The 14,178-nt window shown below is 48.2% G+C and overlaps 1 protein-coding gene across 1 annotated transcript; it reads right to left on the bottom strand.

Annotated features, from left to right (window-relative positions):
* Nucleotides 1-48: 48 nt before the first annotated feature.
* On the bottom strand, nt 49-12,225 carry LOC120061333 (peregrin-like). Its single transcript, XM_039011080.1, has 16 exons — nt 11,925-12,225; nt 9,832-10,604; nt 8,241-8,430; nt 7,694-7,981; nt 6,644-7,161; nt 6,286-6,526; nt 5,700-5,831; nt 5,238-5,366; nt 4,740-5,145; nt 4,284-4,592; nt 3,836-4,105; nt 3,530-3,677; nt 3,249-3,382; nt 1,563-1,675; nt 1,239-1,393; nt 49-672 (listed from the first exon to the last, which is right to left on the bottom strand). Exons 2-16 carry the CDS (start codon nt 10,557-10,559, stop codon nt 489-491), a joined length of 3,945 nt encoding a protein of 1,314 aa, XP_038867008.1. The 5' UTR covers nt 10,560-10,604; nt 11,925-12,225; the 3' UTR covers nt 49-488.
* Nucleotides 12,226-14,178: the final 1,953 nt, after the last annotated feature.

The following is a 14,178-nucleotide window of genomic DNA, read 5'->3' as shown; positions in this document are numbered from 1 at the left end:
ATATATATATATATATATATATATATATATATATATATATATATATATATATGTATGTGTGTGTGTGTGTGTGTGTGTGCATATCTGTGTGATGCGAGCCCATGTTCTTCAGTCGCTGGTAAACACTCATCAACCATATAGAAGGACAATTCCCAATCATGATTCTGGGAATATCATTTTTTCTTAATCGCTTTTTGTTTCAATTCTCTTAAATACATATTTTACATCTCAGATTAAATACCACTGTGTGTGCCAACAACGTGTGTGTGTGTTGGAAAGAGAGTGTTACATGTGCTTTCCAATAGGTATTACTGGCATATTGTTCTGTGTGCTGGGTGCTAGGCTCTCCAAGGCCACAGGGTAGCTCAAACCCCACAGATCTGAAACCAATACCCTATCAATACCTGGGGAGGCCAGCAAAGACGTGTGTGTGTGTGTGTTGGGCATATCTGTGTGAGTGTGCAGCCCGTGCATATGTGTGCGAGTGCTCAGTCGCTGTCGCTGGTGTCGCTGCTGGGGTCTCCCTGGACCTTGTTGCGGTGCTGCATGGCGCGGTGGTAGGCCACCTGCACTGACTTGCGGATGTTGGACTTCCTTCCCTCCAGCATCTTCTCCTTGTCCAGCTCCCGGTCCACCCCCAGAGGAACCAGCTTAGAACGCGGCAGCCACTGCCTTCAGACACAGACACACACACACAGGGTTAGAAACACTTTCTCTCACAGGTAATTATTATCCACCCACACCCACAGTGCAGCACTAACTGCTGTGACCTAAAACAAAGTGTATTTTCTCTCTCTTTGTTCTCTCTCAAAGCGTCCTCTTCAATCACTCCTGACCCACTTCTGCTAGCGAGAGATGGATTTTTTTTCTTTCTTGCATTTCTATGTAAAAAAAAACATCCTTTGCTCTTGTACTACGTGCAGACAGCCTTTTGAAATTATTTAATGCTGCTGAGCTGCACATTGTTGACTACAGAATGAGGTTTGCTGCTACACTCTGATTCTGGGTTCTCCTCTGCCTCCACTGGGATATAGTAGGAGAAGCCTTCAAAACAACACTTCTCCACTAGTGTGAGAGAGGGATAGAGGTTCACATGGGAGAGAGAAGGGGGGAAATGAGTGAGAACAAAGACAGAGAGGAGAGAGAGAAAGAGGGAGGGAAGAAGAGAGCGGGGGAAGAGAGAGCGAGGGGCAGAGAAAGACAAACACAGAGGACTGAGAGAGAGACAGTGTACTGACCAGGTTCTCTTGTTGTCGAAAAAGAGTACCAGGAAGAGGTGTTCCCGGGCCTCTTGGGTCATCTGCTCCCCCAGCTTCAGGACATCCAGAGGGGGCACGGGGATAGGAACCCCTCTGTGGAATACCCCCTCACTGGGCATTTTAGGATCTATGATCTACAGGGGGAGGGGAAGGGTTAGAGGGAGGGTACAGGACAAGTAAATGCAATAGTTTAAAGTTTTATGGTATTGGTTGGTATGAAATACTAGCAACTTGTGGCGGAAATTTCAACAATAGTTTATCCTAATGTGTGTGTATGTGTGTGTACATCCATGGCTGGATTACCAAAGCAGGGTATGAAGGATAGCCTCTACACTTGGCCCACACCAGGTCCAGAGCATCAAGGGAAGAGTAGTCATCTGATGGCGTCCTACAACCTGATCGGCCCCGGCCCCACCCTACTGAGAGAAACACCCAATACATCAGAATCACACACATACAGTGTGTTCGGAAACTATCCAGACCCCTTGACTTTTTCCACATTTTGTTACATTAGCCTTATTCGAAAATCTACACACAATACCCCATTATGACAAATCGAAAACAGGTTTAGACATTTTTGCCAATGTATAAAAAAATTATATAAACTGAAATACCTTATTTACATAAGTATTCAGACCCTTTGCTATGAGACTCGAAATTTAACTCAGGTTCATCCTGTTTCCATTGATCATTGTTGAGATTTCTACAACTTGATGATTTGGAAAGGCACACACCTGTCTATATAAGGTCCCGCAGTTGACAGTGCACGGCAGAGCAAAATCCAAGCCAAGAGGTTGAAGGAATTTTCCGTAGAGCTCTGAGACAGGATTGTGTCGAAGGAACATATCTGGGGAAGGGTACCAAAACATTTCTGAAGCATTGAAGGTCCCAAAGAACACAGTGGCCTGCATCATTCTTAAATGGAAGAAGTTTGGAACGACCAAGACTCTTCCTAGAGCTGGCCACTCGGCCAAACTGAGCAATCGGGAGAGAAGGGCCTTGGTCAGGGAGGTGACCAAGAACCCGATGGTCACTCTGACAGAGCTCAGTTCCTCTGAGGAGATGGGAGAAACTTCCAAAAGGACAACCATCTCTGCAACACTCCACCAGTCCTCCCTTTATGGTAGTGTGGCCAGACGGAAGCCACTCCTCAGTAAAAGTCACATGACAGCCCGCTTGGAGTTTGCCAAAAGGCACCTAAAGAACTCTCAAACCAAGAGAAACAAGATTCTCTGGTTTGATGAAACCAGATTGAACTCTTTGGCCTAAATGCCAAGCGTCACTTCTGGAGGAAAACTGGCACCATCCCTATGGTGAAGCATGGTGGTGGCAGCATCATGCTGCCCCAAAGCGCTCAGGACCTCAGACTGGAGCGAAGGTTCACCTTCCAACAGGACAATGACCCTAAGCACACAGCCAAGGCAACGCAGGAGTGGCTTCGGGACAAGTCTCTGAATGTCCTTGAATGGCCCAGCCAAAGCCCGGACTTGAACCCGATCGAACATCTCTGGAGAGACCTGAAAATAGCTGTGCAGCGACACTCCACAACCAACCTGACAGAGTTTGAGAGGATCTGCAGAGAAGAGTGGGAGAAACTCCCCAAATACAGGTGTGCCAAGATTGCAGCATCATACCAAAGACACGAGGCTGTAATCGCTGCCAAAAGTGCTTCAATAAAGTACAGCGTAAAGAGTCTGAATACTTATGTAAATGTGATATTTCAGTTTTCAATTCCTGTTTTTGCTTTGTCATTATGGGTATTGTGTGTAGATTGATGAGGGGGAAAAAACTATTTACAATTTTAGAATAAGGCTGTAACGTAACAAAATGTGGAAAAAGTGAAGGGGTCTGAATACTTTCCGAAGGCACTGTGTATACCTCCTAAACACATACACTTTGGGAAAATGAGAGGTAGAGGTGGCACGATAGATGAGATTGACGAAGACAGGTAAGTGCATGCATGCCTATGCATGTATGTGTGGCACTCACAGTGTGAGACGCTGCGTGACCCTCCCACAGAGTAGGAGTCGTTCTCTGTCCCTGATGTCTCCTCACTGCTGTCCTCCTGGAAGGCGGAACGAGAGAACGACTGCTTCCCCCGGCCCTGCTTAGACGGAGTGGTACTGAGAGAGAGAGAAAGAGGGCGAGAGACAGAAAGACAAAAAGAGAGTCATTCATTCATCCTAAACCAAATGTGTGCATCATAGACAGTGCAGTTGTGTTTGACTATGTGGCTGTGTATAAATACCACAGTGTGTGTCTATAATTACCTGGTTCTGTCAGAGGCAGCACTACTGCTGCTGCTGGTGGTGGATTCAGAGTCAGAGCTGGATCGAGGAAGGCTCCTCTCGTTCCTGTACACCCGAAAACTCTCCGTCACCGGCTGGTTGGCCCCGCCAAAACCATTAGTGGGCAGGCCTAGGAGATACCGTCATAACCGTTACAGTTACTAGACTGACCTTAGAGAGTCGTAACCGTTAAAAGATAAGAGTAATGACAATGTAACAATGTTGTTACAGACCTAGTGTGATTGTGTATGTGATTGGTTTGATTGTGCGTGTGTGTGTGTGTCTTACTCGGGAGGAGGTTGTCGATATCACTGTCGCTCTCGGAGCTGGAGCTGCTGTGGGGTCTCTTCCTCTGCCGAGGGGGAGACAAGAGGGCCAGCTGAGGGGGACCTATTGGACTGGGGCTCACCCCTGCCCCTCCGTGTCCCGCGTCTCTGTTCTTAGGGGGACGGCCCGGCCTCTTGGGGGGTCCGGCCATTTTGGGGTTCTTCTTGGAGAAGAGGACAGAGGTACGACGTCCCACCTCTGGAGCTAGAGCCGAGGACAATGCACTTAAATCTGCAGAGAGAGAGGAGGAGGGAGAAGCAGGGAGTCAGAGACTGAAAATGTTATTTCATAAATCTAACATAATGAGAGTTAGACATGATAAGTATGGCTAGGCCTATGTGAGATCAATTTGTAAATGAATTCTGGAGCGTGTACACTGAGCTTAGTGTAGATATCCCCTCAGTCTCACCCTTGCCACTGATCTCCTGACTGCTGCTCTCTTCCCCCTCGTCGTGGCGTCCTGTGGATGAGGGGTGATGGGGGAGGGATGGTCCCCTGTCCCCCCCGCCCCCTGAGTCCCTGCCCCCCATGCCCGAGCCTCCCTCTCTCTGGTGGGCAAGTTTCCTCTTGATGACCGTCATTTCTTTCCTCAGGGCTTTGGCACGCCGTGACCGACCAATGCTGTGCTTCCCTGAGCTGACCTCATCAAAGCGCGCCTGAAGGAAACACAGCTGCTCCTCCAATGGCAGCCGCCGCCGGTTCTCTGGTAAGAGCAGGTCTAAGGGACAGAGAGAAATTTAACAACTACAGAATCCCACACGGCTATAGAGCAACATAATAACTTAAGTGGAAGAGTACAACTGTAAGAAAAGGAGAAGGCGGGAGTAGAACATTTGGTGAGAATACAGGACTCTAAGCCACTCACCATCCTCATTGGAAGACAGGGGCCTGTCTCCGTCTCCGTCCCTCTCTCGTTCCTGGTCCCTGTCCCTCTCTCGTTCCTGGTCCCTGTCCCTCTCTCGGTCTCTCTCTCTGTCACGTTGGCTGTCCGGGCTGGGCTCTCGAGGGAGGTGCATACCTGTGTCATAGTTCAAGCCGATTCGCTCTGCCTGTCTGCGGGCAGTCCTGATCACGGCCCCACCCATCTCCCGGAGGCGCAAAGCAGCGCGGTAGAACACTGTGTCCTTGGCGTTGTATTTGAGGCAATTGTTGACGATGAGGCCGAAGTCTGCCTCAAATGCTTCGAAGCTGAGGTAGCGGTGAGCCTCTAGTAGGTTCCACATGGTCTGGAAGTCCATGGGCCTCTCGATGTGGTCCAGGTAGTCTGGCACCTGAGGAGAGAGAGGTTAGCGGTTAAACCCCACCAGCCACAGTATGTGTGAGATAACACAACGGGGTGTCAGAGTGTGTGTGTGTGAGTTACCTCGGCCAGGGGGACAGGCTCAGTGAAGAAGTTGCTGGTGTCTCTGTCCTGTAGCTGTTCCAGTGTGTTCCTCAGCAGGACCAGGAAGGGAGTCAGCTGCATCTCTAGCGCCATTTGCTGCACCTTGATCTGAACACACAGACAGATCAACATGTGTAAGCACACCTGCTCACTGTGCAAACTGCCAGATGTCAAGTGTGTGTTCATGTGCCAATATACAAAAGTGTGCATGAAGTAAGGATGTGAGGAGTGTGTGCATGAAGTAAGGATGTGAGGAGTGTGTGCATGAAGTAAGGATGTGAGGAGTGTGTGCATGAAGTAAGGATGTGAGGAGTGTGTGCATGAAGTAAGGATGTGAGGAGTGTGTGCATGAAGTAAGGATGTGAGGAGTGTGTGCATGAAGTAAGGATGTGAGGAGTGTGTGCATGAAGTAAGGATGTGAGGAGTGTGTGCGTGTCTCACCGTCTCTCTCTTGAGTTTCTCTCTCTTGCGGATGAGCTCCACCAGTAGTCTGGCTCTCTCCAGGTCATGTCTCAGTCTCTGCCATGCTTTCAGCTGCTCCTTCAGAGCCAAGTTATTCTCCTCACTGTCCCTCTGGGGCCCCAACACACACACACACACACACACACACACACACACACACACACACACACACACACACACACACACACACACACACACACACACACACACACACACACACACACACACACACACACACACACACACACACACACACACACACACACACACACACACACACATTAGATTGGCAATATAACACACACAAAGACACACACACGCAAAATAAACACACACAAACTGGTTAGTTTGGCAGTGTTACACACCAGTAAGCCTACATAGTTAAATCAGGACGAAGCACCACACCCACTACATCACAGCAGAATCAAACAAAGCAATCGCCTGAGACAATGCAACCTTAGCATTTACATAAACAGAGCACACACTCCCTCTTTCCTTCTCTCTCTGAAAAGCCGGCACACTTCAGTCCAAACACATGCAGAGCTTCTAGTAGTATTCTCCCTACCGCTGTGATAACAACACCAGACAGAGACTGTGTGGTGGTTACCGTGGTAACCTGCGACTGTGGCGCCTGAGGCTGTGGCTGTAGCTGCTCAGTGTTGCGCTGTGACTGCAGGTGGGTCTGGAGCCGGCGCAGCAGAGGGACACCATTCCGGCTTTGCCTCTTCAGGGTCCAGTAACTGTGCAGTCGCTGCATAAACTGGCTCTTCCTGGGCACTGTCAGGTTACTGGTGATTTTACTGAGCCTGGGGAGGAACACATAGGGAAGATGGTAGGACTGAAGAGACTGGGAGAGTATGTGAGGTCTGAATCTGTATGCCTTTGTGTCTGCAGTGAGTATGTGTGAGTAAGTGATTGAGTACCTGTGTGGGGGTATACAGGGCACAGACACCACGGGCGCAGCGTTCCTCTTCTCAGCCAGTATCTTCCTGGCTCTCTTCATCTTCAGTCTGGACTTGGCCTTGGCCCTCTTTGCCCTCTCTGAGCTCCAGCCCTTGGTGTCGTCATCGTGACCTATACTGGGCTCATCGTCCTCTTCCAGCTCGCCTTCACTATGGGAGGAGCCCATGCTAGCCCCTCCCACCCCTCCGAGGGGGCGTGCTAAGCCGGGCGGGGTGTGGATGTCGCAGTAGGCGGTCTTGCGGACGCTGAATGAGGTGCCATTGGCGCCGGTCTCCCTGACGGGCTCCATCTTCATGTAGAGGCCGGCCTGTTGGGCACAGGTCACGTGGAAGGCTGTATAGCAGTTGGCCTTGTGGCACTGAATGCAGGCCCCTGAGCCGCGCTGCTTGCAGATGTAGCAGGTGAGCTTCCAGCGCGCCGGGGGGATGTGCTCGATGCTGTCGATGGGCTCCAGGAAGACTGTGTTGGCAAAACACACCTGGGGAGAGAAGGAGAGGGAGGAAGGGATGAGGAGATTCACATTCATTGCAACAGGACTGTCAACAGGACAGACTAGAGACATGAACAGCATCAAAACTTTGTCAAATACATTCAAGCACACACACACACATCCCCCTACCCTCACACACTCCTACCCTGACACACACACACACACACTCCTACCCTCACACACACACACACTCCTACCCTCACACACACACACTCCTACCCCCACACACACACACACTCCTAACCCCACACACACACACACTCCTAACCCCCCCCCCCCCCACACACACACACACACACACACACACACACACTCCTACCCTTACACACACACACACTCCTACCCCCCCCACACACACACTCCTACCCTCCCACACACACACACACACACACTCCTACCCTCCCACACACACACTCCTACCCTCCCTCCCACACACACACACACTCCTACCCTCACGCACACTCCTACCCTCACGCACACACACACACACACACACTCCTACCTTCACACACACTCTCACCTCGGGGATCCAGAGGGCACACACCACGTGGGCCCAGCGTGCATCGTCCGTCTGTTTAAAGGCCCCACCCTTGTTGGGGCAGAGGGCACAATCGACGGCGCGGCTGGGGGACTGGAGGCAGCGGCGACACAGCCACTGGCCCTCAGGGATGTAGGGCACGCCGTAACACTCCTGGTGCACGGCCAGGTTACACATATCACAGAACAGGATCACGTTGCTGTTCTGACACTCGCCGTCGTTACAGATGCAGCAGACGGCGTCCTCGTCGATCAGGGCGCTGGGGTCCGTCTGAGAGAGGAGGGGAAAGGAGTAGAAAATGGACAAGAGGGTAAGTAAAGGGATAATTATTTAGGGGAACAGATTCACACAGCTAATGCCATTTTACATCCTACTGCTCACTCAATACAGTACACCACACACCCAACAGTAGGTGACAGATAAAGCAAGTCAACATCATGTCTGGAAAGAAGGTGGAAAAAAGCTGGAATGATACAAAATCTGTCACTCAGAGCCAGGCCGAGCGAGAGCGAGAGAGCGAGAGTGTCACCTTGTTGTGGCTCTCGAAGTAGGACTCTTTCTCCAGCCGGTCCATGAGGTACTCAAACACCTCCTGGGGGATGGGCGTCACCCCGTCACTACGCCGCTTGTCATTCATGATGTCCAGCCAGATATAGTCCTCCTCATCAATGTCATACTCCACCTCCTCATCCAGCTCCTCCACTGACTTATCTATGTACCTGAGGGAGAGGAAAGTGTGGGGAGAGAGCAGAGAGGAATGGAATGACAGAGTATGAAAATTCAGACCTTCAATACCATCGGCTGAGGCAGGGTACTGTGACTGACTATAATATGATAATATATGCCATTTAGCAGACGCTTTTATCCAAAGAGACTTAGTCATGCATTGTGTACGTATTGGTGGTCCCAGGAATTGAACCCACTATCCTGGTGTTGCAAGAGCCATGCTCTACCAACTAAACTACAGAGGACTGACTGACCTGTAGTAGAATGATGGTTGTGTGGTTCTATGATTGACCTGTAGTAGAATGATGGTTGTGTGGTTCTATGACTGACCTGTAGTAGAATGATGGTTGTGTGGTTCTATGACTGACCTGTAGTAGAATGATGGTTGTGTGGTACTATGATTGACCTGTAGTAGAATGATGGTTGTGTGGTACTGTGATTGACCTGTAGTAGGATGAGGGTTGTGTGGTACTGTGACTGACCTGTAGTAGAATGATGGTTGTGTGGTACTATGACTGACCTGTAGTAGGAAGAGGGTCGTGCGGTACTGTGACTGACCTGTAGTAGGAAGAGGGTCGTGCGGTACTCTGACTGACCTGTAGTAGAATGTGGGTCGTGCGGTACTGTGACTGACCTATAGTAGGATGAGGGTTGTGTGGTACTGTGACTGACCTGTAGTAGGATGAGGGTCGTGCGGTACTGTGACTGACCTGTAGTAGGATGAGGGTTGTGTGGTACTGTGACTGACCTGTAGTAGAATGATGGTTGTCTGGTACTATGACTGACCTGTAGTAGGAAGAGGGTCGTGCGGTACTGTGATTGACCTGTAGTAGGATGAGGGTCGTGTGGTACTATGACTGACCTGTAGTAGAATGATGGTTGTGCGGTACTGTGACTGACCTGTAGTAGGATGAGGGTTGTGTGGTACTGTGACTGACCTGTAGTAGGATGATAGTTGTCTGGTACTATGACTGACCTGTAGTAGGATGAGGGTCGTGCGGTACTGTGACTGACCTGTAATAAGATGAGGGTCGTGTGGTACTGTGACTGACCTGTAATAAGATGAGGGTCGTGTGGTACTATGACTGACCTGTAATAAGATGAGGGTCGTGCGGTACTGTGACTGACCTGTAATAAGATGAGGGTCGTGCGGTACTATGACTGACCTGTAATAAGATGAGGGTCGTGTGGTACTGTGACTGACCTGTAATAAGATGAGGGTCGTGTGGTACTATGACTGACCTGTAATAAGATGAGGGTCGTGCGGTACTGTGACTGACCTGTAATAAGATGAGGGTCGTGCGGTACTGTGACTGACCTGTAATAAGATGAGGGTCGTGCGGTACTGTGACTGACCTGTAATAAGATGAGGGTCGTGCGGTACTGTGACTGACCTGTAATAAGATGACTGTCGTGTGGGTGCGTCAGGCCTCTCCTGGTCAAGCTCTCTGTACACCACCTCAGGCAGCTTGACCGCTGGACCAGAGGAAGCGCTGTGGTGGTGTGACGATCCCTCCTTCTTCTTCTCTTTACTCTTGTGCTTCCCGGACTTGGGTGTGGCCTTCCCCCCGTTAGCAGCAGGGGTGTCTGGCCTGTCCTTGCCCCCCACCTCACTCCCTCCTCCCCCGCTGTCGCCCCCATTACACACCCCTCCCCCACCTCCGCCCGAGGACGGAGGGTCCTCGTCCCCACTGTCGTCCTCCGATACCACGTCAATGTTCTCAAAGATGCTGATGCGGTGGATGTGTCCATGGATCTCCAGCTCCACCATGCGCTGTGCCTGGGCATAGGTCATCGTCTCCCTGCCTGGGGAGTGGGAGTGCTCTGACTGATTAGGACTCCCAGGGGTGTTCCCTGCCTGCCCTGGCCCACCTCCCTTTCCCAGCCCTCCCTCCCCGTCCCCGGTCCCCACCAGGGTCATGCGAGGGGGGCGCCCCTTCCTCTTCTTCTGGGGCATGCCCTGTGCAGGCGTGGGGTTGTCATGTTCGTAATGGTAGAGGTGGTACTCAATGCCGCTGTAGCTCTTGTAGACCTTGCGACAGGTCTCCACTGGGCACTCGTAAGGGGGCTTGGTGGCTCGGAGGTTGTGGCAGAAAGTCTTCACGTCAAAGTCCAGCCCCATTGTGCCGATGGCCACTGCTGGGACAGGAGCTGTTCAAGCTTACATCTAAGACAGAGAGGGGAGGGGGAGGGTTTTGGCATCTCTCACTCCAACATCATTGAAACACAGACATGCCAATGGGTATTATGTCAAAATAAAAGTCATTCTATGTTGAAAACAACACAGTTGTGTCCATTGCCTTTAGCCCTTTGGAATCCTAAAAGCTATTCCATGTTGTCTTGCTGATTTCAAGGAAACAAACCCCTGCAAACAGCAGGCACGTGGCTGGATAGCTGTCAACTTTACCATGGCAACGACAGGTGCATTTGACAATTTTTCTTGCTAGCTAAATCAATGTAAATGAAATTTAACTTGCAATACTGTTTACTTACCGTTACAAGTAACAATGCTTTCGAATAAAAGATTGATTAAAATCTTAAACTGAAGACACAAAAAGCTGGCTAGCTAGCCAGTAACCGGATCGATTTGACAGCCGAGATAAATTACACGTTTGGAATGTTGTATTACAGATAACAGATACATTCAAGGTTGATTCGACCAGATGCTTTATATAAATCATAAAGTAGACTTCTAAACACCTGCCGATAGCCTCCACTGTCATTGAATAAACATATTCACCAGAAGTACCAGATAAAACTCTGACAAGCTAATCAATGTATAAGATAATAAATCATATGAATGACTCTTTTACTCTTGATCGATCGAATGTTTAGCCCCTGTATTCATTTGGATAGCGTAATCTTATGTTATTCTATTCACGTGCTCAAAGATCCAAGGAAATGTGTAGCAATTTACTATAGCTTGCAAATGCAACCAGATAGCTATATCCACTAGATTGCAACTATTGTTGCTAGTTGGCAGAAAAAATTATACATTTGTATCTATAGAACCCTGAGAAACATTGTAACCATTCTTACAGGTGACAACAACCCGAGGTGATACAATGTAACTGCTCAAATGATGTATCAGCTTGATACAATGTTTCCCTCCACAATGTTTAGACCTCACCCTGATCAACCAAGCCACTACAAAATAACACCCTGTGTTACCTGATTGCAACCTATTAATGTAACTAAAGCACAACCATTTCCTTAGTCCTCAATGTGGTTCTAGGGGAATTACATTTACTAACAGGGAAAGATAAATATATCATAATTATGATAATGTAGCACTCAGAATCCTGGGTCTTATCTCGCTACCTACATAGGATAAGAAACTATTCGAAAAGCAAATTGTAACATAAATCAAAGCACAAATACATTGCGTTTTTAAAAAAATCCTAAAACACCTTACAAATGTAAGCCTATTTCTCTCTAGACACCACGAATACATAGTCAATGTAGCTCTGAATTAATAAACACTTACTACTCAGGGCTCCTCAAGCTTGCGTGCTGCAAAATCTCTCACTCCAGCTCGGTAAATGGGACGATTGCAGATCGATTTATTAATCACATAAAACACTATCTTATCACAAGAAATGTGGGGTAAATGGTTTACACGACAACACAATATCCTGGTAATTTCACTGTGATAGGAATAATTCAGGAACTCCAGTGAACAAAAGGGGCAGCCACTGCTGTACGGCATAGGCGCGTGTGGGCACTTTCGTCAAATATAAAATTATTTGTTCTATGGTGTATTTGTCGAAATAAGGCCCTAATTTCGATGTGAACCATTCTTTGGTGTTTGAGGAATGTGTACTTTTGAAACCAATGGAAACCTAGGGAAGTGGCGTCACGTTTATACAGTTAAATGTAATTTGGTTCCTTTTGTTGTTATTTTTCTGTGTGGCGAATCTAACTATCAGTTTCACAAATTTTAATATACATCTGGATAAATATGCACTATAAAGAATAGAATGTCCAAAGACGAAAAACATACGGATAAAATACGCTGCATTCGATTTTATGAAAACATCTAAGATCCTTGTTTTTTGTTTTTTTTTGTCACTTGCGAATCTGCCAATGTGGAAACGTAAATCATATATGGAGGGTTTCCGCCATAAATTTGAATATGAAAACGACAGATCAGAGTTACATGTGCACGGTAGGTTTGAAATTGATTATTTGATCAAAAAGTGGAGGTGGGTGGAATTTTCATTGGAGGTCAATTTGAACAGACTCATTAATGGAGGAAAGATAATTAGGCCTTGAAATATACTGATGTGTTATATTTATTTTCATGGTGTGGTTTTCATATAAGCCCTTGGGCTTCCAACCACACCTGCAAACTGCTTCTTTTTTAAATAATATATATATATATTTTTTTTTACATCTGTATTGTTGTCTATTCTCTGGCGCATTCTCTTTGGTGCAAAAAAAAAAAAAAAAGGCAACATGTAGATTATTGGTCCCATATTTCATGAACTGAAATAAAATATCCCAGAACCTTTCCATATGCACAAAAAGCTTATTTCTCTCAAATGTTGTGCACAAATTTGTTTACATCCCTGTTTGTGAGCATTTCTCCTTTGCCAAGATAATCCATCTACCTGACAGGTGTGGATATCAAGAAGCTGATTAAACAGTATGATCATTACACAAGTGCACCTTGTCCTGGGGACAATAAAAGGCCACTCTAAAATGTGCAGTTTTGTCACACAACACAATGCCACAGATGGCTCAAGTTGAGGGAGCATGAAATTGGCATGTTGACTGCAGGAATGTCCACCAGAACTGTTGCCAGAGAATTGAATGTTAATTTCTCTACCATAAGCCGCCTCCAACACAATTTTAGAGAATTTGGCAGTATGTGAAACCGGCCTCACAACATCAGACCACGTGTAACCACACCAGCCCAGGACCTCCACATCCCGCTTCTTCAACTGTGGGATCATCTGAGACCAGACACCCGGACTGAACTCTCGACCCGCTCCACTTCAGCCCGTCGATGTTAATGGGGGCCTGTTCGGCCCTCCTTTTCCTATCGTCCACGATCAGTTCCACGATCAGTTCCAGTCTTGCTCACATTGAGAGAGAGGTTGTTGTCCTGGCACCACACTGCCAGGTCTCTGACCTCCCTATAGACTGTCTCATCGTTGTTGGTGATAAGACCTACCACTGTTGTGTCGTCAGAAAACGTAATGATGGTGTTGGAGTCGTGCTTGGCCACGCAGTCGTGGGATAAACAGGGAGTACAGGAGCGGACTAAGCATGCACCCGAGGGGCCCCCGTGTTGAAGATCAGTGTGGCAGATGTGTTGTTGCCTACCCTTACCACATGGGGGCGTCCCATCAGGAAGTCTAGGATCCAGTTGCAGAGGGAGGTGTTTAGTCCCAGGATTCTTAGCTTTGTGATGAGCTTTGTGGGCACTATGGTGTTGAACACTGAGCTGTAGTCAATGAACAGCATTCTCACATAGGTGTTCCTTTTGTCCAGGTGTGTAAGGGCAGTGTGGAGTGTGATTAAGATTGTGTCATCTGTGGATCTGTTGGGGCAGTATGCGAATTGGAGTGGGTCTAGGGCAGGGGTAGGCTACTCCAGTCCTCGAGGGCCTAATTAGTGTCACACTTTTTCTCCATCCCTAGCAAACACAGCTGATTAATCAAATTGCATTCTAAACTGAAGATCATGATTAGGTGATTATTGGAGTCAGGTGTGTTAGCTGGGGCTGAGGCAAA

The sequence above is a fragment of the Salvelinus namaycush genome, chromosome 16, assembly GCF_016432855.1.
Source record: "Salvelinus namaycush isolate Seneca chromosome 16, SaNama_1.0, whole genome shotgun sequence".
NCBI lineage: Eukaryota > Metazoa > Chordata > Actinopteri > Salmoniformes > Salmonidae > Salvelinus > Salvelinus namaycush.
This window is presented reverse-complemented; position numbering and strand designations above follow the sequence as displayed.